The sequence below is a fragment of the Oncorhynchus gorbuscha genome, linkage group LG06, assembly GCF_021184085.1.
Source record: "Oncorhynchus gorbuscha isolate QuinsamMale2020 ecotype Even-year linkage group LG06, OgorEven_v1.0, whole genome shotgun sequence".
NCBI classification, from domain to species: Eukaryota; Metazoa; Chordata; class Actinopteri; order Salmoniformes; family Salmonidae; genus Oncorhynchus; species Oncorhynchus gorbuscha.
Window position 1 is genome coordinate 15,682,954 of NC_060178.1, and position 27,943 is coordinate 15,710,896.

The 27,943-nt window shown below is 42.5% G+C and overlaps 1 protein-coding gene across 1 annotated transcript; it reads left to right on the forward strand.

Annotated features, from left to right (window-relative positions):
• The first annotated feature begins 1,903 nt into the window (after window positions 1–1,903).
• On the forward strand, window positions 1,904–27,580 carry slc13a1 (solute carrier family 13 member 1). Its single transcript, XM_046352459.1, has 15 exons — window positions 1,904–2,070; window positions 10,080–10,208; window positions 10,886–11,022; window positions 20,002–20,186; window positions 20,291–20,330; window positions 20,571–20,634; window positions 22,355–22,512; window positions 23,056–23,175; window positions 24,411–24,509; window positions 24,644–24,748; window positions 24,874–24,980; window positions 25,182–25,276; window positions 26,065–26,226; window positions 26,547–26,684; window positions 26,920–27,580. The coding sequence occupies exons 1-15, from the start codon at window positions 1,966–1,968 to the stop codon at window positions 27,061–27,063; spliced, it is 1,788 nt and encodes a 595-aa protein (XP_046208415.1). The 5' UTR covers window positions 1,904–1,965; the 3' UTR covers window positions 27,064–27,580.
• The last annotated feature ends 363 nt before the right edge of the window (window positions 27,581–27,943 follow it).

Consider the following 27,943-nt stretch of genomic DNA (forward strand, 5'->3'; position numbering starts at 1 on the left):
GCTGCAATTCCCCTACGGCGTCAGGAGAGGTGAAGGTTGAGAGCCATGCGTCCTCTGAAACATTGCTTCTTGACACACGGCTCACTTAACCCCGAAACCAACCGCACCAATGTATCGGAGGAAACACCCTCCAGCTGGTGACCAAAGTCAGGTTGCAGGCGCCTGGCCCACCACAAGGAGTCACTAGAGCACGATGGGACAAGGAAATCCCGGCCGGCCAAACCCTCCCCTAACCCAGACGACTCTGGGCCAATATTGTACCGCCTCAAAGGTCTCCCAATCACAGCCGGCTGTGACACAGCCTGGGATCAAACCCGGGTCTGTAGTTAGGCCTCAAGTACTGCAATGTAGCGCCTTAGACCTCTGCGCCACTCAGGAAGCCGCACTAATAGCTCTTGATTAGATAGTATTCAACCCCCTGAGGAAATACATGTCAGAATCCCCTTTAGCAGTGATTACAGCTGTGAGTCTTTCTGGGTCTGTCTCTAAGCACTTTACACACCTGTAATAAGGCAGCCTCCCGCACATTTCAGTTGAAGGCATTCAGTTGTACAACTGACTAGGTATCCCCCTTTCCCTATTGTGAAACATTTGCCCATTATTTTTTAAATTATTCAAAATCTGTCAAATTGGTTGTCAGTCAATGCTAGATTGCCATAGATTTTCAAGCAGATTTAAGTCAAAACTGTAATTGTGGACACTGCGGAACATTCACCATCTTCTTGTGTAGATTTCACTTTGTGTTTTAGGATTATTGTCTTGCTTAAATGTGAAATCCTCTCCCAATGTTTGGGGATAGCAGATTGAACCAGGTTTTCATCTAGGATTTAGCCTGTGCTTAGCTCCATTTAGGTTATTTTTTATCCTGAAAATCTCCCCAGTCCTTAACGTTTACAAGCATACACATAACATGATGCAGCCACTGCTATGCTTGAAAATATGGAGAGTGGTACTCAGTAATGTGTTGTATTGGATTTGCCCCAAACATAACACTTTGTACTTGGAACAAAAGGTTATTGCTTTGTCATATATTTTGCAATATTACTTTAGTACCTTGTTGCAAACAGGATACATGTATTTTTATTCTGTACAGGCTTCCTTCTTTTCACACGGTCAATTAGGTTAGTAGTGTGGAGTTAAAAATACAAATTTAACCAGGCAAGTCAATTAAGAACAAATTCTTATTTACAATGATGGCCTACAGGGGAACAGTGTGTTAACTGCCTTGTTCAGGGGCAGAACAATAGATTTTTACCTTGTCAGCTCGGGGTTTCGATCCAGCAACCTTTCGGTTACTGGCCCAATGCTCTAGCCACTAGGCTACCTGCCACCGCTGAGTAACTACAATGTTGTTGATCACAGCCGTTAAACTCTGTAACTGTTTTAAAGTCACCATTGGCCTCATGATGAAATACCTGAGTGGTTTCCTTCCTCTCTGGCAACTGAGAGGAAGGACACAGATAGTCATAGGTGTGAGGTACAGAGATGAGGTAGTCATTCAAAAATGATGTTAAACAATATTATGCAACTAATTATGTGCAAATTTGCAATAACAAAGGGGCTGAATAATTATTGACTCAAGACATTTCAGCTTGACTTTTAAAAATTAACTAGTAAATGATTATGTTTTGTAACATCGAAAAACAATTCAATTTTGTCCTTTTGGGATATTGTGTGTAGGCCAGTGACAAAACATCTAAATGTAATCCATTTTAACTTCAGGCTATAGCACAGAGAAATGTGGAAAACGTCAGGGGGTATGAATACTTTCTGAAGGCACTGTACATTACTACACACAGGTCTCACATTCTCTCTCAAGGCCTCACTCTGGGCATGCCCAGTGACAGACCGTTAAACAATAAAGATTTATGGCTGGCCAGGTAGACAGGATAAGAGAGCGGTGAGCGCCTGAAGAAATGCCTTTAGTCAATTCAACACTCACCAGAGATTACTAAGCTGTTCGACATGATGAAGAGGTTTCTGAGAGCTGTCTGGAACTACCACAATCTCCTCATCATCATACTCACCCCTGTGCTGCTGCTGCCTCTCCCACTGGTCATCCAAGGAAAGGTGAGGGAGAGCATACCCTTCTCTCACACACACACACACACACACGCACACATTTAACATTTACATTTTAGTCATTTAGCAGACGCTCTTATCCAGAGTGCCTTACAGTTAGTGCATTCATCTTAAGATAGCTAGGTGAGACAACACATCACAATCGTATCAAGTACAATTTCTCTCAAAGTATTTATCAGCAAAGTCAGTGCTAGTAGGCAAAGACAAATGAATTGTTTTATATTTTTTGGGGGGGGTGTGTGTCTGTGGGAGTTGTCTAAGATACTCTTCAAAAAGGTAGGATTTCAGACACAACACATACCCAGAACCGGACACTCAGGACAGGACTGACCATTGATACACCCACACAAAAAAAACTTTTAGGTACAAATGTTGTTACATACTGTAGTCACAACACATTATCATACTGTAACACTGACACATCCACAAACAAATGAATGAATACATGCTGTGGTACAGAACATGTGAAGTTCATCACAATTTATTGGCTTATCTTTGTTTGTACTTGTATACGCAATCCAGGTTTTAGCTGCCATGTATAAAAGATAAAAAATAAACATTGAAAACCAACCCCACAAACATAATCATTTAATTTGAATGCATCTATTAAAAGTCTGTATTTTACAACGATTTGAACAAAAAAACAGATTGAGTTTTCACGTTATGTCTCGTTAGAAACAACAGCCCAGAGAAATGCGATATCATTCATTTTAGACATTTAATGAGGTATTTAAAAAATAAAATCTGGATTGTACAGTAGCAACCAAAAACACAGTCCAGGACATTTGTCTCAGGGGCACTGAATGGTATTGACAGATCTGCATTTCCAAATGAACAATTTCCAGGATATGGCTTGACCTGAACTGCTATATCCTCAGCCTCTCTCTCCCACTTATCACATGATATGTCAGGGCATTTCTTGATTCATATAGCCTAGCCTACAGTATATACACACTGAGTATAGCAAACATAGGTTTAGCTGGTCATTCCATGACATAGCTTTCAGCTGGATTCACCAGGTCTGTCTATCATCCCTTATTGATGTCACCTGTTAACTACAATCAGTGTAGATGAAGGGGAGGAGACAGGTTAAAGATTGAGATATGAATTGCGTATGTGTGCCATTCAGATGGTGAATGGGCAAGACAAAATATTTGTGCCTTTGAATTGGGTATGGTAGTTTGAGTGTGTCAAGAACTGCTACGCTGCTGGGTTTTTCACGCTCAACAGATTCCTGTGTCTATTAAGAACGGTCCACCACCCAAAGGACATCCAGGCCAACTTGACAACTGTGGGAAGCATTGGAGTCAACATGGGCCAGCATTCCCGTGGAACGCTTTCGACACCTTGTAGAGTCCATGCCCTGATGAATTGAGGCTGTTGAGTGCAAAAGGGGGTGCAACTAATATTAAGTTTCCTAATGTTTTGTACAGTCAGTGATAAAGATGAAGCCTAGGCTACTCACAGGTGATGGCCAATGTGCTCATGCCAATAGCCTATCTCAAAATAAGCTACTTTGTAAAACATTGCTGTTCACTCAGAAGAGCAAAACAAATGTTGAGGATGCTTTGGAGGGGCTTCTACAAAGATATTAGTCTTCTCTTTTCATCAGTAGGCATTTGCTTTCCAAATGGTATGCCTATGTTTTTCTTGGAATTGTATTTCTCAGGATTGTATTTTGAAATTTGCAAAAGGCAAATTGACAGCCGCAACCAACCATATCAATATAATGCATAGATGGCAGTTCCTATTCAAGTCAGCACTGGCAGTCAAAGTGCTTAACAGTCAAAGTGCTTGGGTTAGAGGTTCCAAATTCCTTCTATGGGTTATATGTCTATGGCCACAATTTGTTCTTATTTGGCATGCTCGCTGCCCAAATTGCGGCCTTCATGATTAAGTGCATGTAATACAACTTAATCTACAGCACATTTTTTGAATCTATTGATTCTCTGTGACTAAATTATGCTCCCTGGTGTAGTATTTTGAATTACGTCTGTTCAGACATGAGTAATATAATTTTGGGAATTTAAATTAATAATAATGTCGGTATAATAAACCTGTAAAATGTGTTTAATTCTTTCTACTTATCAGGGGCTGCTGCAGCACACCTACTTTACTATTATTTATTTTTTTAACCTCCCAATTATCCAATTCCGTTCTGGTGTCATCCCTGCAATTCCCCAACGGGCTCGTGAGAGGCGAAGGTCGAGTCATGTGTCCTCAGAAATATGACCAGCCAAACCACGCTCCTTAACAACCGCCAGAAAGTCAACCGCACTAATGTGTCGGAGGAAACACTGTTCAACTGATGACCGAAGTCAGCCTGTAGGCGCCCGGCTCACTACAAGGAGTCGCTAGAGCGCAATGAGCCAAGTAAAGCCCCCCACTGGCCAAACCCTCCCGTAAACTGGACCACACTGGGCCAATTATGCGCCGACCTATGCAAATCAAATCAAATTTTATTTGTCACATACACATGGTTAGCAGATGTTAATGCGAGTGTAGCCAAATGCTTGTGCTGTAACGTCGTTCTTCGTTTGTAGAAAGAGAGTCGGACCGAAATGCAGCGTGGTGGTTACTCATGTCTTTAATGAAGAAAGCAATACATGAAATAACTATTACAAAATACAAAACAACAAACGGAACGTGAAATCTAATTACAGCCTATCTGGTGAAACTACACAGAGACAGGAACAATCACCCACGAAATACACAGTGAAACCCCGGCTACCTAAATACAGTTCCCAATCAGAGACAACGAGAATCGCCTGACTCTGATTGAGAACCGCCTCAGGCAGCCAAGCCTATACAACACCCCTACTCAGCCGCGATCCCAAATACTACAAACCCCAATACGAAAATACAATAACCCCAAGTCACACCCTGGCCTGAACAAATAATTAAAGAAAACACAAAATACTAAGACCAAGGCGTGACATGTGCTTCTAGTTCCGACAATGCAGTAATAACCAACGAGTAATCTAACTAACAATTCCAAAACTACTACCTTATACACACAAGTGTAAAGCATAAAGAATATGTACATAAAGATATATGAATGAGTGATGGTACAGAGCGGCATAGGCAAGATGCAGCAGATGGTATCGAGTACAGTATATACATATGAGATGAGTATGTAAACAAAGTGGCATAGTTTAAAGTGGCCAGTGATACATGTATTACATAAAGATGCAGTAGATGATATAGAGTACAGTATATACGTAGATATATGAGATGAATAATGTAGGGTATGTAAACATTATATTAAGTAGCATTGTTTAAAGTGGCTAGTGATATATTTTACATCAATTCCCATTATTAAAGTGGCTGGAGTTGAGTCAGTGTGTAGGCAGCAGTCACTCAATGTTAGTGGTGGCTGTTTAACAGTCTGATGGCCTTGAGATAGAAGCTGTTTTTTTAGTCTCTCGGTCCCAGCTTTGATGCCCAGCTTTGATGCACCTGTACTGACCTCGCCTTCTGGATGATAGCGGGGTGAACAGGCAGTGGCTCGGGTGGTTGTTCTTCTTGATGATCTTTATGGCCTTCCTGTGACATCGGGTGGTGTAGGTGTCCTGGAGGGCAGGTAGTTTGCCCCCGGTGATGCGTTGTGCAGACCTCACTACTCTCTGGAGAGCCTTACGGTTGTGGGCGGAGCAGTTGCCGTACCAGGCGATGATACAGCCCGACAGGATGCTCTCGATTGTGCATCTGTAGAAGTTTGTGAGTGCTTTTGGTGACAAGCCGAATTTCTTCAGCCTCCTGAGGTTGAAGAGGCACTGCTGCGCCTTCTTCACGATGCTGTCTGTGTGGGTGGATCAATTCAGTTTGTCTGTGATGTGTACGCCAAGGAACTTAAAACTTACTACCCTCTCCACTACTGTTCCGGCGATGTGGATAGAGGGGTGTTCCCTCTGCTGTTTCCTGAAGTCCACAAGCATCACCTTAGTTTTGTTGAGTGTGAGGTTATTTTCCTGACACCACACTCCGAGGGCCCTCACCTCCTCCCTGTAGGCCGTCTCGTCATTGTTGGTAATCAAGCCTACAACTGTTGTGTCGTCCGCAAACTTGATGATTGAGTTGGAGGCGTGCGTGGCCACGCAGTCGTGGGTGAACAGGGAGTACAGGAGAGGGCTCAGAACGCACCCTTGTGGGGCCCCAGTGTTGAGGATCAGCGGGGTGGAGATGTTGTTGCCTACCCTCACCACCTGGGGGCGGCCCGTCAGGAAGTCCAGTACCCAGTTGCACAGGGCGGGGTCGAGACCCAGGGTCTCCAGCTTGATGACGAGTTTGGAGGATACCATGGTGTTAAATGCTGAGCTGTAGTCGATGAACAGCATTCTCACATAGGTATTCCTCTTGTCCAGATGGGTTAGGGCAGTGTGCAGTGTGGTTGAGATTGCATCGTCTGTGGACCTATTTGGGCGGTAAGCAAATTGGAGTGGGTCTAGGGTGTCAGGTAGGGTGGAGGTGATATGGTCCTTGACTAGTCTCTCAAAGCACTTCATGATGACTGAAGTGAGTGCTACGGGGCGGTAGTCGTTTAGCTCAGTTACCTTAGCTTTCTTGGGAACAGGAACAATGGTGGCCCTCTTGAAGCATGTGGGAACAGCAGACTGGGATAGGGATTGATTGAATATGTCCGTAAACACACCAGCCAGCTGGTCTGCGCATGCTCTGAGGGCACGGCTGGGGGATGCCGTCTGGGCCTGCAGCCTTGAGAGGGTTAACACGTTTAAATGTTTTACTCACCTCGGCTGCAGTGAAGGAGAGTCTGCATGTTTTGGTTGCAGGCCATGCCAGTGGCACTGTATTGTCCTCAAAGCGGGCAAAAAAATTATTTAGTCTGCCTTGGAGCAAGACATCCTGGTCCGTGACTGGGCTAGTTTTCTTTTTGTAATCTGTGATTGACTGTAGACCCTGCCACATACCTCTTGTGTCTGAGCCGTTGAATTGCGTTTCTACTTTGTCTCTATATTGACGCTTATCTTGTTTGATTGCCTTGCAGAGAGAATAGCTACACTGTTTGTATTCGGTCATGTTTCCGGTCACCTTGCCCTGGGAATGAACCAGTGGTCTGTAGTGACGCCTCAAGCACTGCAATGCAGTTCCTTAGACCGCTGTGCCACTTGGGAGGCCAGCACACCTACTTTTTGAAGCTATGAATTCTATTCATTTTGCCATAGGTCGGAGAGACATTTTTGCAGTTTTGAAGGCAATTTCCTGCAATTCTACAAATCTTGCCATGACTTAATAGGACATCTGAGTGGCAAAATCAAAATGGGGGCCTCCTGGAGGTCAGGGCTCCTGGGCATTTGCCCTGCATGCCCGGTCAGTAATTCATCGATGACTACAAATTTAGATAGCTGACTAGACTAATTTACCTATATATATATAATATATTTTTTATCAACAATAACTAAAACAATACTTGTCAACAACCATATTATTCCTGACAAAATGTATGGCTTGTATCCCAATCGACAAGGACACAGCCTTTTGAGGCAACATTTCTAGGCAGGACATCAAAGTTGGCATGTCCCAATCCCAAGGTACACTCCAATAGTGCAGTGTAGTTCGCTTTACATTAAAGATTCTGACTTTTCATGTTAATACCTCTTAAACGTAATGTGTAAGAATGATATACATACTCCAAATCTGCAGATGATAGCGAGCAAGTGACACCCCTTGTTTTTGCAATTAGGTGTCATATTTTATTTTTGGAGTCAAAATGTAGCTAAAACGTTGCTCTCCTCTTCTGAGGGTTAAGGGACCATCATAAAACTGCAACACTTCGCAACCACATGACATATGGTTCACATAATACTTCCTTAAAATGTCAATAGCTTGCACCCCAAAGGATTTAAAATAAGACAACCAACTGTTGCTAGTTCAGGGACATCGCCTGTCCAATCAACGGTAATTACTTTAGAATTTTTTACTTTGGCTATTTCTTTTAATTTAATTTAATTATATGTCAAAAATACTTGCTTAAATCTTCAATAACTTCGACCCCCTAAGGACTTTCATGAATAAAACCAACTTATTAGTTCAGGGACCTTGTCTGTATCTTGTCTCTTCAGCAAATACTTTAGTATTTTTTCATACCACCTTTAATTATTAGTTATCAACGAATACAAAACTATGTTATCCTGAAAATGCAGGTGTGATAGTTATATTATGCCAGCAGCATACCACCCTGCATACCACTGCTGGCTTGCTTCTGAAGCTAAGCATGGTTGGTCCTGGTCAGTCCCTGGATGGGAGACCAGATGCTGCTGGAAGTGGTGTTGGAGGGCCAGTAGGAGGACCTCTTTTCTCTGGTCTAAAAAAAAATGTCCCAATGTCCCATGGCACTGCCATGTGTAGGGTGACGTCTTTCAGGTGGGATGTTAAATGGGTGTCCTGACTCTCTGAGGTCATTAAAGAGCCCATGGCACTTATCGTAAGAGTAGGGGTGTTAACCCCGGTGTCCTGGATAAATTCCCAATCTGGCCCTCAAACCATCACGGTCACCTAATAATCCCCAGTTTACAATTGGCTCATTCATCCTCCTCCTCTGCCCTGTAACTATTTCCCCAGGTCGTTGCTGCAAATGAGAACGTGTTCACAGTCAACTTAACTGGTAAAATAACGGATAAATAAATTAATAAATATTAATTAATCACAATGTAAGCCTACTCTGTCATGTTTGTCATTTATTATCATGTCTTGTCCCTGTGCTCCCCATTCTATTCGTTTCCCTCTGCTGGTCTTATTAGGTTCTTTCCCTCTTTCTATCCCTCTCTCTCCCCCTCCCTCTCTCACTCTCTCGCTCTCTCTTCTCTCTATCGTTCCGTTCCTGCTCCCAGCTGTTCCTATTCCCCTAATCATCATTTAGTCTTCCCACACCTGTTCCCGATCCTTTCCCCTGATTAGAGTCCCTATTTCTTCCTTTGTGTTCCGTTCCTGTCCCGTCGGTTCCTTGTTTAGAATTCACCGTGCTGTGATTGTGTATCGCCCTGTCCTGTCGTGTTTTTGCCTTCATCAGATGCTGCGTGTGAGCAGGTGTCTCTGTCAGCTACGGCCTGCGCCTACCCGAAGCGACCTGCAGTCTGTGGCCGCTTCTCCTGTTATTCCCCTCTACAGACTAGAGGATTTCTGTTATTCCCTGTTTGGACATTTCCTGTTAAGGATTCAGGATTTGTCGTTTTCTGTTTGGACTTGAATAAACTCTGTTTCTGTTAAGTCGCTTTTGGGTCCTCTTTCACCTGCATGACATACTCATACAAAAAACATTGGCACCTCCAATGCAAGATTAGCTTCACAGTGAAACACCACTATTCTGGCTATTAATCATTTTTAAAAAGTCAGTAAAATTGCTTATTTAGCCATCTCAAAAAACATATTCTGTATCATGCATGCAAGTCTGTCCACAACGATGGAGCAGCAGACCAAGCAATATGCTTCGAGGAGGACCCTATACCGTAGAATAACTATTCTGGTCGGTGTCAACTTAATTCATGAATAGGTCCTGAGATCGATTCTGTTACTTGTTATTCATGTCAGATATTTCCATTTTGGGATAGTTGTTCACTAAATTGCTAGCACTAGTTGCTCAAGCTGCTACAGTGGCTACAATGTAAACAAACGTCTTGTGGTCAGTGTAACGCGAGTGTCTTCTCATGTGATGCTGCCTTCGAATCCCGTCCCAAATTGCAGTTGCCAACTGGAGTGCTACCTAGTAAGGTAGTTGCCTTTGGAAGCAGGTAGGCAGCTGAATTTGGATTGGGGGACACACACACACAGCCTATGATGATAACGAGATGCCCTTATGCCAAAATTATGCCCTGATGCCAAAATTATGACTATTACAAATTTCTTTTCATTTCCGCTGACGAAAATGGGAAAAGACAATAATTCCACGTGAGACTAATGGACCTTTGACTTGACATGAAGCTCATTTTCATATTTTTTCCCAATCTGAAGCATGTTGTTTCTTTCCTTTTGGCCTCTTCTAGGTGTCAGAATGTGCGTTCGTATTGTGTGTCATGGCAGTGTACTGGCTGACAGAAGCCCTGCCACTGGCAGCCACCGCTCTGTTCCCAGCCTTGCTCTTCCCTTTCTTTGGCATCATGAAGTCCTCTCAGGTGAACATTGCACAATTTTATTGCATTCAAGTGTGTGTGTGTGCAACTATTTTAAATTATAATAAAAATCTGCAGAAATGTTGAATGTATTTTCCAGGAAGCCGACGTTATCTCACTTTCATGTTTGATAGAACATATGACAAAACTCCTCTGGTTTGATTAATTCATCCATAAATCTATAAAAGCAGGAGCATTTATTACATTATTATCATATCACAGTCAGCTTCTAACTCCTTATGCCCCGCTCACGTTATGTAGGAAACTCAAAAAATGTCCAACTTGCTAACTTAGTTGGATCCTGAGTTTTCCACTTGGGAGGTACCAGAATCAACCAATAGGAAGCTCTATGCAAATAATTAACATAACATTCATTTTAATTTGGAGCACCTGAGTTTCAGACATGACGTGAATGTAGCATTAGTCTGTAATAATCTGTTTATGATCTATTTTTTTACTAACAATCTCAGTGCCCGGCACTGTATGGTTTTATTGGCTTGGCAAAATGACATAGAAGATGTAATGTTCTTTCCATCCTTACTAGACTAATTAAAAGTCAGTATTATTTTTGAAATGTCCTCTTAACATTTTGATAGATGTCAAAATGGACTGCTTATCATGAAATGTCAAATCTTCCACCGCTCTTTTTTGCTGCTGTTCTCCCTCCTGCCCTCTCTCAGGTGGCTGGGGTGTACTTCAAAGACTTCCACCTGCTGTTGATCGGAGTCATCTGTCTGGCAACGTCTATAGAGAAGTGGGGTCTCCACCGGAGGATAGCACTTAGTCTGGTCACTCTGGTCGGTGTCAATCCTGGATGGTGAGAACTTTCTCTCTGCCGGCCACTCTCTCATCGTCTGTTCCAGACCTCAGTTGCAGACGTGTGGCTACATTGACAGGCGATACGCACAGAACGCATCAGGAGGGAGATCGGTTTGTTGTTTTTAAAGTCTCTGAAAAAGTGTTCTATTGAAAACGTTATTAGCTACCTATTGAATTTGGATCCAGCAAAATGGTTAGCCTCAGTTGTGGGGACTGCTACTATCCATCCAGTAATCCTGCCAACCAAAAGTCTGAAGAGCTGCTTGGAGTAGCAGGTAGCTTAGCTGCTAACTAGCCATCAAGCCAGGAAGGTTTCCAGGAAGGTTGAACCCAGCCTGCGATGCGATTAGTTCTTTTGGCAGGGACCACGATTTGTCCCGGGTTGTGGCTGTCTAAATCCCTACTGTTTGTTGTCGTTTCCATCTGCCCTGCAACCTGCCCTGTTTGGAACTGTGTGGAGTGCTAGCATTAGCCTACACTGCCACCATGACATCCAAAACTAAATCCAGTGGGAGTAATGGAGAAGACAGTGTTTCTCTATCACAGGTGAAGGATCTTTTTAAAAGGGTTCAACAAGCAGTTGTTATAACAAAATGAAAATACCTTCAAGAGCTTTGTCCAAATACTAATGGATTTAACTAACAATAGAATACACGATCTGGCCAGAGAGGTCCAGGATCTTAAGAACATTTTGCAGAGGTGGATGTCCTGAAAGAGACTTACAGTTTGTTGTTATATTGCTGCAAGTCACGCAAGATGACATCAGCACAGTCGGTGAATCATTATTAACCTCTGCGCACCAAACCCGTTAGCGGGATGAAATTCGACAACATACGGTGATCGCTACATAAATAGTAATATTAAACATTCATGAAAATACAAGTGTCTCACATGTTTCGAAAGCCTAGAATCTTGCTAATCCAACTGCGTTGTCAGATTTAAAAAATGATTTACTGCGAAAGAATACGATGCGATTATCTGAGGATGGAGCCCTATAAAAAACAACTTTCAACCAGCACAGGCGTAACAAAATCACAAACTGCAATAAAATAAATAATTTACCTTTGACGATCTTCCTCTGTTTGCAATCCCAATGCTCACGGTTACACAATGAATGGTATTTTGTTTGATAAAATCTATTTTTAATAGCCTAACAAGAAACATTTTGTGAACCGCTTGTGTCGTGAATTACGTCTCATTCCATTTTCAACGACACATTCGATGTAAATACACACACTAAACGTGACTTTTCCAGTCATGTTTGGTTTCATTGCAATCATAACACTACCAAACCTGATGGGTCATTTTGCAGGATGTATTGACTGAAAGAAACCGATTTGAAGACAACAAGTAATGACATCATTGTGCACCAATGATATGACCGCTGTTTCGTTGATTGACTGTATTTTAACCAAATGACCAGTGATCATCTTGAAATCTAGCTGGGTAGATAGCTAATGAGCTGAGGTAAACGGCAATATGTAATGTTTATGTGTTGGAAGACCAACCCATGTAGTAAACTCCGGCGTAAAGAGGTTCATTCGCCATTGAAGATTCATACTGGAAGGACCCACGCATGTTACGCACAGCAGTGTTTTGGTAAAGCGCATCTTCAGCTGTTTATATATCAATCGGACTAAGTCAGGTAAAGCTAAATCTAAAGCTAAAGTCTAGATATACAGATGTACACAATTTTAGAAATTGATCGGGAAAGTGAGAGAGATTGGAGGACGATTCATTTAGCGATTCCCAAATCGAGGAATATTCTTTGAACGGAGAGGACATCGTTTTTGGACTGGTAAGTTTTTCTCATGCCAATGCCGTTGTTTGAAATTAATAATATAAAATATTATTTGTGAAATTAAATATCTAGTTGAGGCTGTTGAGGGGAGGGCAGGCCCACAACAATGGCCAAAGTGAAATGGAGACAGCAGATACAGCTGGTCTGTTGTAATATAATAAAGACAGTAGATCTAGCTGGTCTGTCATAATATAAAATAGACAGTAGATCTAGCTGGTCTGTCATAATATAAAATAGACAGTAGATCTAGCTGGTCTGTAATAATATATATGAGACAGTAGATCAAGCAGGTCTATAATAATATATTCAACCTTATGTTCCCTGTACTCTATATATATCTGTTTATTATACCTCTTGATACAGGGCTCATATGTGAAATTATTCTAACTGAACATTTTCTTTCACAGTGACACTGACTCCAAATGGGAGCCCCCAGTGCCAAGGTGTCCATCCCCCACTGAAGCTGGTTCATCCAGCTCCTGCCACAAGTGGTGTTCATCTGCCCAAATGTATTTCTGCAGGCATGGATGTGCCTCAGGGCCAAAAGGGCACAGCATGGAGACATCGCTGTGTTCTTTGCAAAATGAAGTCCCCCATCACCTGCACCACATGCTTGGTGACCCTCTGCTTTACAGCAGAAAGAGACTGCTATGGCACCTGGCATCAGCAGCACAATATTGTGTAGAGGACTGAGGGTCTTCCAAATATTGAAAGTGTTATTTTATAAATGTATATATTTTTTTCATGTTTCTTCTCCATTTTTTGGATGGGTGTGTTAGAATACCATTTTAGTATTTTGTATATAGTTATTCCATTCACCAATTTGGCCACTTGGGTACATTTGGGCTACTTGTTTGGGACACCTGGGTGACTTCATGATACATGTCATGTCGCACACTCATTTTGGAAGTTATCATTCTGAAACTTTGCACAAGTACTGTTGCCCTCTTATATTTTTTCACTGAAATTGTACGCATCATCCTATCTGAATGTTTGGTTTGTCTTGTTCATTTTAAAGATGATGACGCAACAATAAAAAATGTATGGTGTTTTCATTGTATTATCTAAACCAGATCTATTGTGTTATATTCTCCTACATTCAATTCACATTTACACAAACTTCAGAGTGTTTTCTTTCAAATGAAACCAAGAATATGCATATCCTTGGTCAAATCAAATCAAATTTTTATTTGTCGCATACACATGGTTAGCAGATGTTAATGCGAGTGTAGCGAAATGCTTGTGCTTCTAGTTCCGACAATGCAGTGATAACCAACAAGTAATCTAACTTGTTGGTTATCACTGGGCCTGAGCTACAGGCAGTTAGATTTGGGTATGTCTTCAGGCGGAAATTAAAAAGAAGTAGGGCGGTAGCTGTAAGAGATTTAACCTCTCAACATTGTCATCTCAGATTTTCAAAATATGCTTTTCAACCATAGCAAAACAAGCATTTGTGTAAGAGTATTGATAGCTAGCATAGCATTAAGCCTAGCATTCAGCAGGCAACATTTTCACAAAAACAAGAAAAGCATTCAAATAAAATCATTTACCTTTGAAGAATTTCTGATGTTTTCAATGAGGAGACTCTCAGTTAGATAGCAAATTTTCAGTTTTTCCAAAAAGATGATTTGTGTCGGAGTAATCACTCCGTTTTGTTCATCACGTTTGGCTATGAAAAAACAAAACAAAATTCAGTCATCAAAACGCCAAACTTTTTCCAAATTAACTCCATAATATCGACAGAAACATGGCAAACGTTGTTTAGAATCAATCCTCAAGGCGTTTTTCACATATCTATTCGATGATAAGATTACGCACCAATTTCGACGGAGGACACCAGGCGGACACCTGGTAAATGTAGTCTTTTATGGTCAATCTTCCAATGATATGCCTTCAAATACGTCACAATGCTGCAGACACCTTGGGGAAACGACAGAAAGTGTAGACTCGTTCCTGGCGCATTCACAGCCATATAAGGAGACATTGGAACACAGCGCCTCAAATCTGTCTCACTTCCTGTTTGAAGTTTCATCTTGGTTTCGCCTGTGGGATTAGTTCTGTGGCACTCACAGACAATATCTTTGCAGTTTTGGAAACATCTGAGTGTTTTCTTTCCAAAGCTGTCAATTATATGCATAGTCGAGCATGTTTTCGTGACAAAATATCTTCTTTAAAACGGGAACGTTTTTCATCCAAAAATGAAATACTGCCCCCAGAGGTTCAAGAGGTTAATGACATCCTCTTCAACAAGGACGACTCGGAAGCTGTGTGCCAGATGCAGAATGAAAGCTGCCAGAGAGCATGGGGACATTGCTTACATCCACTATGAAAGGCTCACTGGCTGTGTCCGAATACCCACACTAAGTGTGCTACATACTTAAACTGCAAACTATTTACTCATCACTATGCCACAGCTGCAATGCAGTAGCGGCTCCTGATTGTCTGAGTAGGTGGCGAGGGGGCCGAGTGCGTGTAGATTTGCATCACATTAACCAGTCTGATAATAGCAAATTTACAATTTGATTCATTTCTTTAAACGCTAAATAGAATAGAAACAAAGAGATCTTCTGTTGAATCTGACAATTAATCTTAATGGTTGTACAGTCGTCTCAAATAAAACTGTGAAGGACCTCGGCGTTACTCTGGACCCTGATCTCTCTTTTGAAGAACATATCAAGACCATTTCGAGGACAGCTTTTTTCCATCTACGTAACATTGCAAAAATCAGAAACTTTCTGTCCAAAAATGATGCAGAAAAATTAATCCATGCTTTTGTCACTTCTAGGTTAGACTACTGCAATGCTCTATTTTCCGGCTACCCGGATAAAGCACTAAATAAACTTCAGTTAGTGCTAAATACGGCTGCTAGAATCCTGACTAGAACCAAAAAATTTGATCATATTACTCCAGTGCTAGCCTCTCTACACTGGCTTCCTGTCAAAGCAAGGGCTGATTTCAAGGTTTTACTGCTAACCTACAAAGCATTACATGGGCTTGCTCCTACCTACCTCTCTGATTTGGTCCTGCCGTACATACCTATACGTACGCTACGGTCACAAGACGCAGGCCTCCTAATTGTCCCTAGAATTTCTAAGCAAACAGCTGGAGGCAGGGCTTTCTCCTATAGAGCTCCATTTTTATGGAACGGTCTGCCTACCCATGTCAGAGACGCAAACTCGGTCTCAACCTTTAAGTCTTTACTGAAGACTCATCTCTTCAGTGGGTCATATGATTGAGTGTAGTCTGGCCCAGGAGTGGGAAGGTGAACGGAAAGGCTCTGGAGCAACGAACCGCCCTTGCTGTCTCTGCCTGGCCGGTTCCCCGTTTTCCACTGGGATTCTCTGCCTCTAACCCTGTTACGGGGCTGAGTCACTGGCTTGCTGGGGCTCTCTCGTGCCGTCCCTGGGGGGGATGCGTCACCTGGGTGGGTTGATTCACTGTTGTGGTCGGCCTGTCTGGGTTCCCCCACCCCTTGGGTTGTACCGTGTCGGAGATCTTTGTGGGCTATACTCGGCCTTGTCTCAGGATGGTAAGTTGGTGGTTGAAGATTTCCCTCTAGTGGTGTGGGGGCTGTGCTTTGGCAAAGTGGGTGGGGTTATATCCTTCCTGTTTGGCCCTGTCCGGGGGTGTCCTCGGATGGGGCCACAGTGTCTCCTGACCCCTCCTGTCTCAGCCTCCAGTATTTATGCTGCAGTAGTTTATGTGTCGGGGGGCTAGGGTCAGTTTGTTTATCTGGAGTACTTCTCCTGTCCTATTCGGTGTCCTGTGTAAATCTAAGTGTGCGTTCTCTAATTCTCTCCTTCTCTCTTTCTTTCTCTCTCTCGGAGGACCTGAGCCCTAGAACCATGCCCCAGGACTACCTGACATGATGACTCCTTGCTGTCCCCAGTCCACCTGGCCATGCTGCTGCTCCAGTTTCAACTGGCCTGGGCCCTAGGACCATGTCCCAGGACTACCTGACATGAGGACTCCTTGCTGTCCCCAGTCCACCTGGCCATGCTCCTGCTCCAGTTTCAACTGTTCTGCCTTACTATTATTCAACCATGCTGGTCATTTATGAACATTTGAACATCTTGGCCACGTTCTGTTATAATCTCCACCTGGCACAGCCAGAAGAGGACTGGCCACCCCACATATGCTCTCTCTAATTCTCTCTTTCTTTCTCTCTCTCGGAGGACCTGAGCCCTAGGACCGTGCCCCAGGACTACCTGACATGATGGCTCCTTGCTGTCCCCAGTCCATCTGACTGTGCTGCTGCTCCAGTTTCAACTGTTCTGCCTTATTATTATTTGACCATGCTGGTCATTTATGAACATTTGAACATCTTGGTCATGTTCTGTTATAATCTCTACCCGGCACAGCCAGAAGAGGACTGGCCACCCCACATAGCCCGGTTCCTCTCTAGGTTTCTTCCTAGGTTTTGGCCTTTCTAGGGAGTTTTTCCTAGCCACCGTGCTTTTACACCTGCATTGTTTGCTGTTTGGGGTTTTAGGCTGGGTTTCTGTACAGCACTTTGAGATATCAGCTGATGTACGAAGGGCTATATAAATAAATTTGATTTGATTTGATTTGATTTGAATAGGAATTGAGTTACAGGCATACTCAGGCTAGTTATAGGCAGACTATCACATTCAACCTATACTGAGTGCTTAATTTGAGCCGGATTCTGCCGGAACAGAATCTGGCACCTCTCCGTTTAGGACTGTTTCATCCGGAACCTAAACTCAGCAAAAAAAGAAACGTCCCTTTTTCAGGACCCTGTCTTTCAAAGATAATTCAAATAACTTCAGATCTTCATTGTAAATGGCTTGAACACTGTTTTCCATGCTTGTTCAATGAACCGTAAACAATGAATGAACATGCACCTGTGGAAGAGTCTTTAAGACACTAACAGCTTACAGAGGGTAGGCAATTAAGGTCACCGTTATGAAAACTTAGGACACCAAAGAGGCCTTTCTACTGACTCTGAAAAACACCAAGAGAAAGATGCCCAGGGTCCCTGCTCATCTGCGTGAACGTGCCTTAGGCATGCTGCATGGAGGCATGAGGCCTGCAGATGTGGCCAGGGCAATAAATTGCAATGTGACAGGATGGACAGCTGATCGTCCTCGCAGTGGCAGACCATGTGTAACACCTGCACAGGATCGGTACATCCGAACATCACACCTGCGGGACAGGTACAGGATGGCAACAACAACTGCCCGAGTTACACCAGGAACGCACAATCCCTCCTGTCAGTGCTCAGACTGTCCACAATAGGCTGAGAGATGCTGGACTGAGAGCTTGTAGGCCTGTTGTAAGGCCTCTTGTAGGCCTGTTGTAAGGCACAAACCCACCATCGCTGGACCGGACAGGATTGGAAAAAAGTGCTCTTCACTGACGAGTCGCAGTATTGTCTCACCAGGGGTGATGGTTGGATTCGCGTTTATCATTGACGGAATGAGCGTTACACCGAGGCCTGCACTCTGGAGCGGGATAGAATTGAAGGTGGAGTGTCCATCATGGTCTGGGGCAGTGTAACAAAACAAATGGCACTGTGATAGATATTTGGATGCAGTCTGAGGAGAGTGTTGGAGGCTATATTGTAAATGACATCGCCGAAGTCAAGGATCGGTAGGATAGTCAGTTTTATTAGGGTATGTTTGGCAGCATGAGTTTTGGATTGGAGTTGCTTAATGTGAGTCTGGAAGGAGAGTTTACAGTCTACAATACTTATTTTCCACCATAATTAAATTAAATTAAATAATAATTAAATATCCTACAATGTGATTGTCTGGATTTTTGTTTTCTCATTTTTTCAGTCATATTGTAAAGTGACTGTTCTACTGGATGTCATAAGGTGAATGCACCAATTTGTAAGTCGCTCTGGATAAGAGCGTCTGCTAAACGACTTAAATGTAAATGTAAATAGTTGAAGTGTACCTATGATGACAATTACAGGCCTCTCTCAACACATCTTATCTATTGATTTACTATCAATACACACCCTCATATACATTTATATTCCAGACTCTGCCATTGGTCATCGTAATATTTCTAAATTCCTTTGTTTTTATTGGATTTGTGTGTGTGTGTGGGGGGGGGTTGCCTGTATTGTCAGGTATTACTGTACTGACGGTGATAGGAGCATAAGCATTCCACTAGACCCGTGATAGCATCTGTAAAATGTGTACGTGACCAATACAATTTTATTTGAATTTGATAATGTCTAAACTGTCAGTCAAAACATATTGATTCAATGGTTGTAAAGATGCGGGGAGGTCCGTCTGTGATAAAGAGATCCTTTGCATTTAAACCACACTCTACAAAGCAATTACTGCAGGCTCTAGTTTTATCTTATCTTCAGTATCACCCAGTCATATGGTCAGGTGCTGCAAAGGACATTGAAAAACTGCAGCTGGCCCAGAACAGAGAATCCCTACTTGCTCTTCACTGTAATCAGAGGGCTAATATCAATACTATGGAGGCCAGACTCTCTTGGCTAAATGTAGAATAAAGACTGACTGCATCACTTGTTCATTTATAAGAAAATTGCAAATTGTTTGCATAGTCGGCTTACACACAGCTCTTACACACATTTTACCCACCAGACATGCCACCAAGGGTCTTTTCACAGTCCCCAAATACAGAACAAATTCAAAGAAATGTACAGTATTTTATAGAGCCATGATTGTATGGAACTCTTCCATCTCAGATTGCTCAACAGCCAACCTGGTTTAAAAAAAAACAGATAAAGCAACACCTCACGGCACAACGCCCCGATTTGATCTAGATATTTTGTGTGTATGTAGGCTGTGTGACTTTGTGATTTTAAATTTACGTACATCTGCCCTTGAGCTTTTCTTGTCTGTTAATGTTCTGCATTATGTCATATTTCACATTGTGTTTGGACCCCAGAAAGAGTACCTGCTGCTTTCGCAACAGCTAATTGGGATCCTAATAAAATACCTAAAATACCAACTGTGTCACCATCTTGGAGGACCATGTGTTTTAAAAGGTATTAACACTAACACAGCAGAAGAGCTATATCTCAAGGTCTAATAGAATGCTCTGAATCACCAATTAGGAGAAGAAAAAAAAATCTGAATTGGGCGGCCTGTGTAAACACAGCCTAAGGGTAATTTGGCGAACCAGCCATTTTCATTGGTTAGTGCCCCTGTGGATGTCTCTTTGCAGGCTGATGTTGGGCTTCATGAACAGCTGTGCCTTCCTATCCATGTGGGTCCAAAACACATCCGCTGTTGCCATGGTGATGCCCATCGTTGAGGCGATCATTCAGCAAATCTTGAATGCAGAGGGAGAAGGTGAGCAGAGGCAGCGAACAATGACAGGCACCAGCAACCTTGGCCTAGAACTGGAAGGTGAGAAAGCACAATAATCATCCATACATTGTTTACCCACAGAACTTAGTTATTGGTAGGAATTTAAGATTTGGAAGATTCAGAATGCGACATTATTCCTACAGAGACTGAGGGACCGTGTGAGAAAAATGAAGAGCCAATAAGGTAATTTGGAGTTCCTCTGCATATATTTAACCTTCTTAAAAGGATCCCCCAAATCACTTCAAAATGTCTTTCCCTTTAAAAGCAGTCAATGGAGAAGGAGAGACAACAATCCAAGATGTGGATTTGTTTACACTGTCAACAACGTAAACATTTTCATTCGCATTGTATCAATTGTCCTCATACCTGGTCTTGCTTTAATTTCACGTAAGTCATTATTTATTTATTTTTAATCTCTGGTAGAAAAAATAAGGAACCAGATGAAATGGAGTACACTATTCCAGAGGAAGCACCCTCTCAGACCAATGTAAGTTGTACAGGTACAGTGGCTTGCGAAAGTATTCACCCCACTTGGCATTTTTCCTATTTTGTTGCCTAACAACCTGGAATTAAAATTACTTTTGGGTGGGTTTATATAATTTGATTTACACAACATGCCTACCACTTTGAATACGCAAAATAGTTTTTATTGTGAAACAATCAAGAAAGACAAAAAACTTGAGCATGCATAACTATTCACCCCCCCCCCCCCCAAGTCAATGCTTTTAGGCAATTACAGCTGCAAGTCTCTTGCAGTATGTTGCTATATACTTGGCACATCCAGCCACTGGAGTTTTTGCCCATTCTTCGAGGCAAAACTGCTCCAGCTCCTTCAAGTTGGATGGGTTCCACTGGTGTACAGCAATCTTTAAGTCATACCCCAGATTCTCAATTGGATTGAGGTCTGGGCTTTGACTATACCATTCCAAGACATTTAAATATTTCCCCTTAAACCACTCGAGTGTTGCTTTAGCAGTATGCTTAGAGTCATTGTCCTGCTGGAAGGTGAACCTCTTTCAGAGATTTGAGACTGGGACATACTGAAACAGGTTTCCTTTAAGAATTTCCCTGTATTTAGCACCATCTATCATTCCTTCAATTCTGACAGGTTTCCCAGTCCCTGCCAATGAAAAACATGGGGGGTTTTCAGGGTGATGAGAGGTGTTGGTTTTGTACCAGACATAGAGTTTTCTTTGATGGCCAAAAAGCTACATTTTAGTCTCATCTGACCAGAGTACCGTCTTCCATATGTTTAGGGAGTCTCCCACATGCCTTTTGGCAAACACCAAATGTGTTCGCTTATTTTTTTCTTTAAGCAATGGCTTTTTTTATGGCCAATCTTCCGTAAAGCCCAGCTCTGTGGAGTGTACGGCTTAAAGTGGTCCTATGGACAGATACTCCAATCTCCGCTGTGGAGCTTTGCAGCTCCTTCAGGGTTATTTTTGGTCTCTTTGTTGCCCCTCTGATTAATGCTGTTCTTGCTTGGTCGGTGAGTTTTGGTGGCCATTCCTCTCTTGGCAGGTTTGTTGTGGTGCCATATTCTTTCCATTTTTTAATGTAAAAATGTATTTATTTTTTATTTGGTGTTCTGTGGGATGTTCAAAATAAGAGGCTGTAATGCAACAAACTAGGACAAATGCCAAGGGGGATGAATACTTTTGCAAGGCACTGTAACTGCCAAAATAAAGGAACCATGAGCCACCAGAACAGCTTCAATGTGCCTTGGCATAGCATCTACGAGTGTCTGGAACTCTATTGGATGGATGCAACACCATTCTTCTAGAAGAAATTCCAGAATCTGTTGATGGTGATGGAAAATTCCGTCTCAGGCGTCACTCCAGATTCTCCCATGAGTGTTCAATTGGGTTGAGATCTTGTGACTGACACCCTCTCACTCTCTTTAAACCCCCTATGCTCTTTTGAGACCTCCCTTTCAAAAGTCACAGATCTCTTCTTCTAGCCATGGTAGCCAAGAATAATGGGGAACTGGGCATTTTTATACATGACCCTAAGCATGATGGGGTGTTAGTTATATCTTTTCTTTTAAGCAACAGCTTTCAACATACTTTGTAAGTGTTTCCTTTATTTTGGAAGTTACCTGTAGATAGCTCACAAATCAAAAGCTTATAACACTGCCATATCACAATGGGCTTCTAACATGGTCAAAACAGTTCATGACACACTACCATCTCTTTTTCTTCTTAAAGGTGATTGAGCAAAAGATAGAGGGCCGCTACCGGAGTAAGAGAGAGCACATGATGTGCAAGGGGCTGTGCCTAAGCATCACATACTCTTCCTCTATAGGAGGGATTGCCACCCTTCCTGGGACCTCCCCCAACCTCATCTTTTCCGAGTACATCCATCAGTGAGTTCTCCATCAGCTATATCTAGTGGTGGTCAGACTTTATATGCAGTGCATATCACAGGAGGCAGCTGAGGCTCATAATGTCTGGAACGGAGCAGATGGAATGGCATCAAACACCTGGAAACGATGTGTTTGATGTATTGATACCATTCCACTTTTTACGCTATAGTCATTACCACAAGACCGGTCTTCCCAATTAAGGTGCCACCTACCTCCTGCGACATATCCCTACACTGTAAGCAATAGAAATCTTTAGAATGCATCGTAACAGAGGAATACAAGTGCCTTGGTCAATGATACATAGAGTATGCTAGAAAGGGCTGCACTCTGTATGGCGCAATACTACTGTATACTTGAACATGCTAAAATGTTTTTTCTATTCTACTGAGCTGTTTACTTCATGTTCATATTATATGTTATTGTTGTTGCATTGTCGAGAAGGAACCTGCAAGTAAGCATTTTGTTGGACGGTGTTTACCATGTATCCCGTACAGACTACTAATAAAACTTGAAACATCTCCATTCAACCCTATTCATTGACAGGTTTTACCCAGAATGCACCTCTGTAAACTTTGGAAACTGGATCGTCTTGTGTCTGCCAATCAGCATCATTGCTTTGCTGTTGTCATGGATATGGCTGCACTGGATGTTCATCGGCTCAGAGTGAGTAAACACCATTTCAAGGCGTTAATGAGCATTTCAACTTTTATTGACTCAACACTCCAGTTTCTCGCTTGTTTCATCAGATCACGATTGTCGTTAACCTAAATTGGCCTCATCCTTGACCCTAAGTATCACCTTATCCGTTCAGTGTTCTTTCCTCACCGTTCCTCCCTCCCATCACTCACTCTTTTATGTCTTGACTTCTCACTCAAACACCCTTTTACACCAGGGCTCTCTGCCTGTCACTGTAAATGTAACCACCAGTACCACAGGGCAGACTGGCCTGCATGAGTCATTTATTAACTGAAAGGCTTACTCATGATACAACAAGCGAGGATGGGTTAATCATCCATACAATACGTGTCAAACTCAAGAGCCCATTTAATCCTGGGCTTGGGTAAAAAAAGGTTTTGATTCATTTTTTAAATATTTTTTTATGTATTTAAAAAACTACCTACATTTACATTACATTTAAGTCATTTAGCAGACGCTCTTATCCAGAGCGACTTACAAATTGGTGCATTCACCTTATGACATCCAGTGGAACAGTCACTTTACAATAGTGCATCTAAATCTTAAAGGGGGGGGGGGGGTGAGAGGAATTACTTATCCTATCCTAGCTAGGTTACTTATCCTATCCTAGGTAGGTATTCCTTACCTCAAATCACCATTGAAATTACTAAAAACCAAATTGAAACCGTGCAGAAATGATAATGGACGTAGATGTATAGTTTCTTCACTCTGTGTAGCTTGCCAACAGTCATCGAAGCAAAGGCTAGAAATGTCAGGGAACATCGGAAATTGGTAACCATCATCTAAACAAAAGCTAGAAAATCAGGGAACGTAGAAAATTCCAAAAAGTGATGCATAATGAACAATGTTTTGCAAATTTTGAGGAAAGATAAAATTAATTAGGTGCGGCCTTCCGGACCTAGCCTCGTACAAACCATCCTCATCTCGCGAGCTCACATTCTGTTTCGCTAGGTCAGGATGAGGCTACTCCGGACCTTGGTCACAAACGAATGTGGCCCGTGGGAAAAATGAGTTTGACACCCCTGGTCTACAGAACTGGGGGAAACCCCATTAACGCTTAGCTGATGGTCATGTTAATTGTTCTGTTTGAAGCAGTTGTTTTCCCTGAATGGCACAACTATTTTTGAATGCTTTGAAAAAATGAAATGCATTGCAGGTATGTCTTCCATCAACAATGTCATGTGTTCAATAAACCCATGCAGCTTCAGGGTGCTGTTCCGTCCTAGTGGAGAGCGCTCTGAGAGAGAGACTGCAACAGCCAGAGTCATAGAGGAGGACTACAACACGCTGGGTCCTACAAGGTGACCCTTAAAGCTTCACCACCTTGTTTCCTCCATTTTTTTTTTATATCTGTGCTGATTAGAAAGTTCATGCAAACTTTTGTTTGAGAGTGTCTGTGTATTGCAAGACATCCGATCCGAACGGCCTGTTTCAGTCCCCAGGAGGTTGTGACCGCGTTCATCTTCATCCTGATGGTGGTGCTGTGGGTCTTCAGAGACCCTGGATTTATGCCAGGGTGGGCCTCAATCTTCCCCCCTGAGTGAGTTCAATACCCTCTTCTAAAATAATGTTTACAGAGCAGCGTCACTCCCCAGCAACACATGTACTTCAAAAGGTTTCGTGATATGTGACTAAAAGGCACATGTCCTCATTCTCTTCATGTAGATATGCGGGCTACATCAGTGACGCCACCGTGGCCCTACTGCTGGGGCTCATGTTCTTCATCATGCCAGCACACAAGCCTTCTGCAGATAAATACGGTATCAAATATGGTACGGTACCCCAAATAGCATTACACCTGGGCATACTCAGAGATGGTATCCCATAAGAAAGATGCATGACAACAGTGAAACGTTTCCCCTGCGCACCCACCATTTTCTTCTCGTCGTCGTATAAATTATTGCACAGTTTGTGTTTTTGTGGCAGCGTAACAGGCTTCATGAGGGTTCAACTTTCGGTTTCTCTGTTTCTAGAGGCCATGATCTCATGGAAAGAGTTCCAGGCCTGTATGCCATGGGAAGTCGCCCTACTTGTTGGTGGGGGCTTTGCACTTGCTGAGGGCACCCAGGTACAGTCTTGTCTAAAACCTTTACACTCCAGCCATATCATAACCAATGTGTCAAGGAAATTAGTCACCCCTGTGTTAAAAGTATTCCATGCTAAGGCTATTTATTTAACCCTTATTTACCAGGTAAGTCGACTGAGAACACATTCTCATTTACAGCAACAACCTGGGGAATAGTTACAGTGGAGAGGAGAGGAGATGAATAAGACAATTGTAAACTGGGGATTATTAGGTGACCGTGATGGTATGAGGACCAGATTGGGATTTTAGCCAGGACACCGGGGTTAACACTTCTACTCTTACGATAAGTGCCATGGGATCTTTAGTGACCACAGAGAGTCAGGGCACCCGTTTAACGTCCCATCCGAAAGATGGTATCCTACACAGGGCAATGTCCCTAATCACTGCCCTGGAGCATTGGGATATTATATATATCTTTTTTTTTTTTTTTGACAGGAAGAATAATTCTGATATGTTTTTAACCTAATTGGTCTTTTGACCTCTGAAAAACATCTGATGTGATTAGTTATAAAAAAAATATCAGAATTGGGCTGCCTGTCTAAACGCAGCCATATAGACCATGCCCTTCTTATACAGCCAAAAGTTTGTAGCTATCGCACTGATGTCTGACGCTACGGTCACATTTTATTGTGTCATTTGTATGAATATAGAATGAATGTATATTAGGAAGGATAGACACCCACATGTTCCTAAAAAGGACATTTCCCATGATGCTTGCTAACAATAAAACATGTCTACAGCATTCCTACAGTCTGTCTGTCTTTCTGTAGGTGTCTGGTCTGTCCTCCTGGGTGGCAAACTTGCTATCTCCTCTGGGGAGCCTCCCCATCATAGCAACAGTCACCATTGCCTGTGTCCTTGTCACCTCAGTCACAGAGCTGGCCAGCAATGCAGCCACCATCACCATCTTCCTCCCCATCCTTGCCCCTCTGGTGCGTTCATAGATCTTTCCCGCTGACTTATGAATTATTTGTTTGCTATAATGATTTTTTCCCCCCCTATTTATCCCACTGTAAATTGTCTGCTAAATGACAAAATGTTATGCAATATAATTTCTCAGTGGCTAACAAACGTTAATGGAATGAATACGGCAGTAGGGGGGGATCATTAGCTACAATATGAACATGATACAGAATAACTACATCTGCTACTTTAATAGACATACAGAAATGGAGCGGTCATAAAAAAATAGAAACTCTTCTTTTGACGTGCATCTGAATGCCTCTTCCTTCCCATTCTCCATGAATGGCAGGCCGAAGCTATCCATGTGAACCCACTCTACATATTGATACCCACTACCCTCTGCACATGCTTCGCCTTCCTGCTTCCTTCATCCAACCCTTCCAATGCCATTGTGTTTGGCTACGGCCACCTCACCACCACGGACATGGTGAGTGCACATCGCCTCAAAGTAAATGCACTACACATAGGCCAGTTTTAAAATACCCATGTTGAATGAATCCAGAAGGGCTAGTTCTGGTTTAGCTGACCCGGTATACGAAAATAACCTTCATTAGTACACAGGTCAAAGCCTGTTGATGTACCACTAGGTCTGGTTCCCAGGCTAATGAATGCTAACAATGGATTTTTTCTTGTCTAATGCTGCTTGAGTTTTGTCATTTCAGGTGAAGGCGGGGATTGGTGTGAATGTAATCAGTGTCCTTGCAGTATTATTGGCTGTGACAACATGGGGGATTCCACTGTTTGACCTGGATACCTACCCTGATTGGGCACCTACTCCAACCACGTCAAATGTCACTGGATGGTGAAATCAGTCAGGAAACCACTAAATACGGGGCCATAGAGTGTTTGTCTAATGCTGGGTTCATGCACTCTTCAAAAGTTGGACACAGTACCATCTGACTAGAAAAGTAAAAGGTACAACCATATTACCACAATGTTCCCCAATTGAATTTCCAACATGGAAGCTGATAAGTAATGTAGTTTTGAGTTCAGGAGCTTTCTAGGGGAAATCACTCCATATGCAATAACTGATGATAACAGCATCACTGTCAGGAAAATACTTAAATGGTCAATAGCAGAATGTATCCTTCAGTTGCACTTCTAACCCTCACCTCAAGCTTAGAACCCAGGAGGACTGGTGGGGCTATGTTAGGAACCATTCTAATAGGGAGTTGGGGCTAAAAGGTGAGGATTCGCCATGTGCCAAAGTGTTTCATTTATTGGACATGTCACTGATCATTTAACACAATGGCAGGGGAAACCATTTACAAAGAAATCAACTTTGTCAGGAAATACTTACAATAAATGTAATTAATCAACATGTATCATTGTTTTTGTTCTGCAAATGGATTTTTGTATTATAAATACAGGACATTGTTGCTCCAAGGACAAATGTATTATTTCGGTTCATTTGTGCACAATGTCTTATTTTCAATGCTGAAGCGTGACAGAGATCGTGAGCTCCTGATTACCCCAACGACAGAGCAAGGCAGTGAAATACTATTTTTGACAACAATAACTAGGATTTCCAAGGCTCTGAATCAATGTTTGTTTAGTATTTTATTAGGATCCTCAATTAGCCGCATCCAAAACTCTTCCTGGGGTACAAACAAGAAACAAAACAAATAAAATACATAGTTATATAACAAGACTTAAGAAATCCCGCTATGCCCTCCGATGTACCAT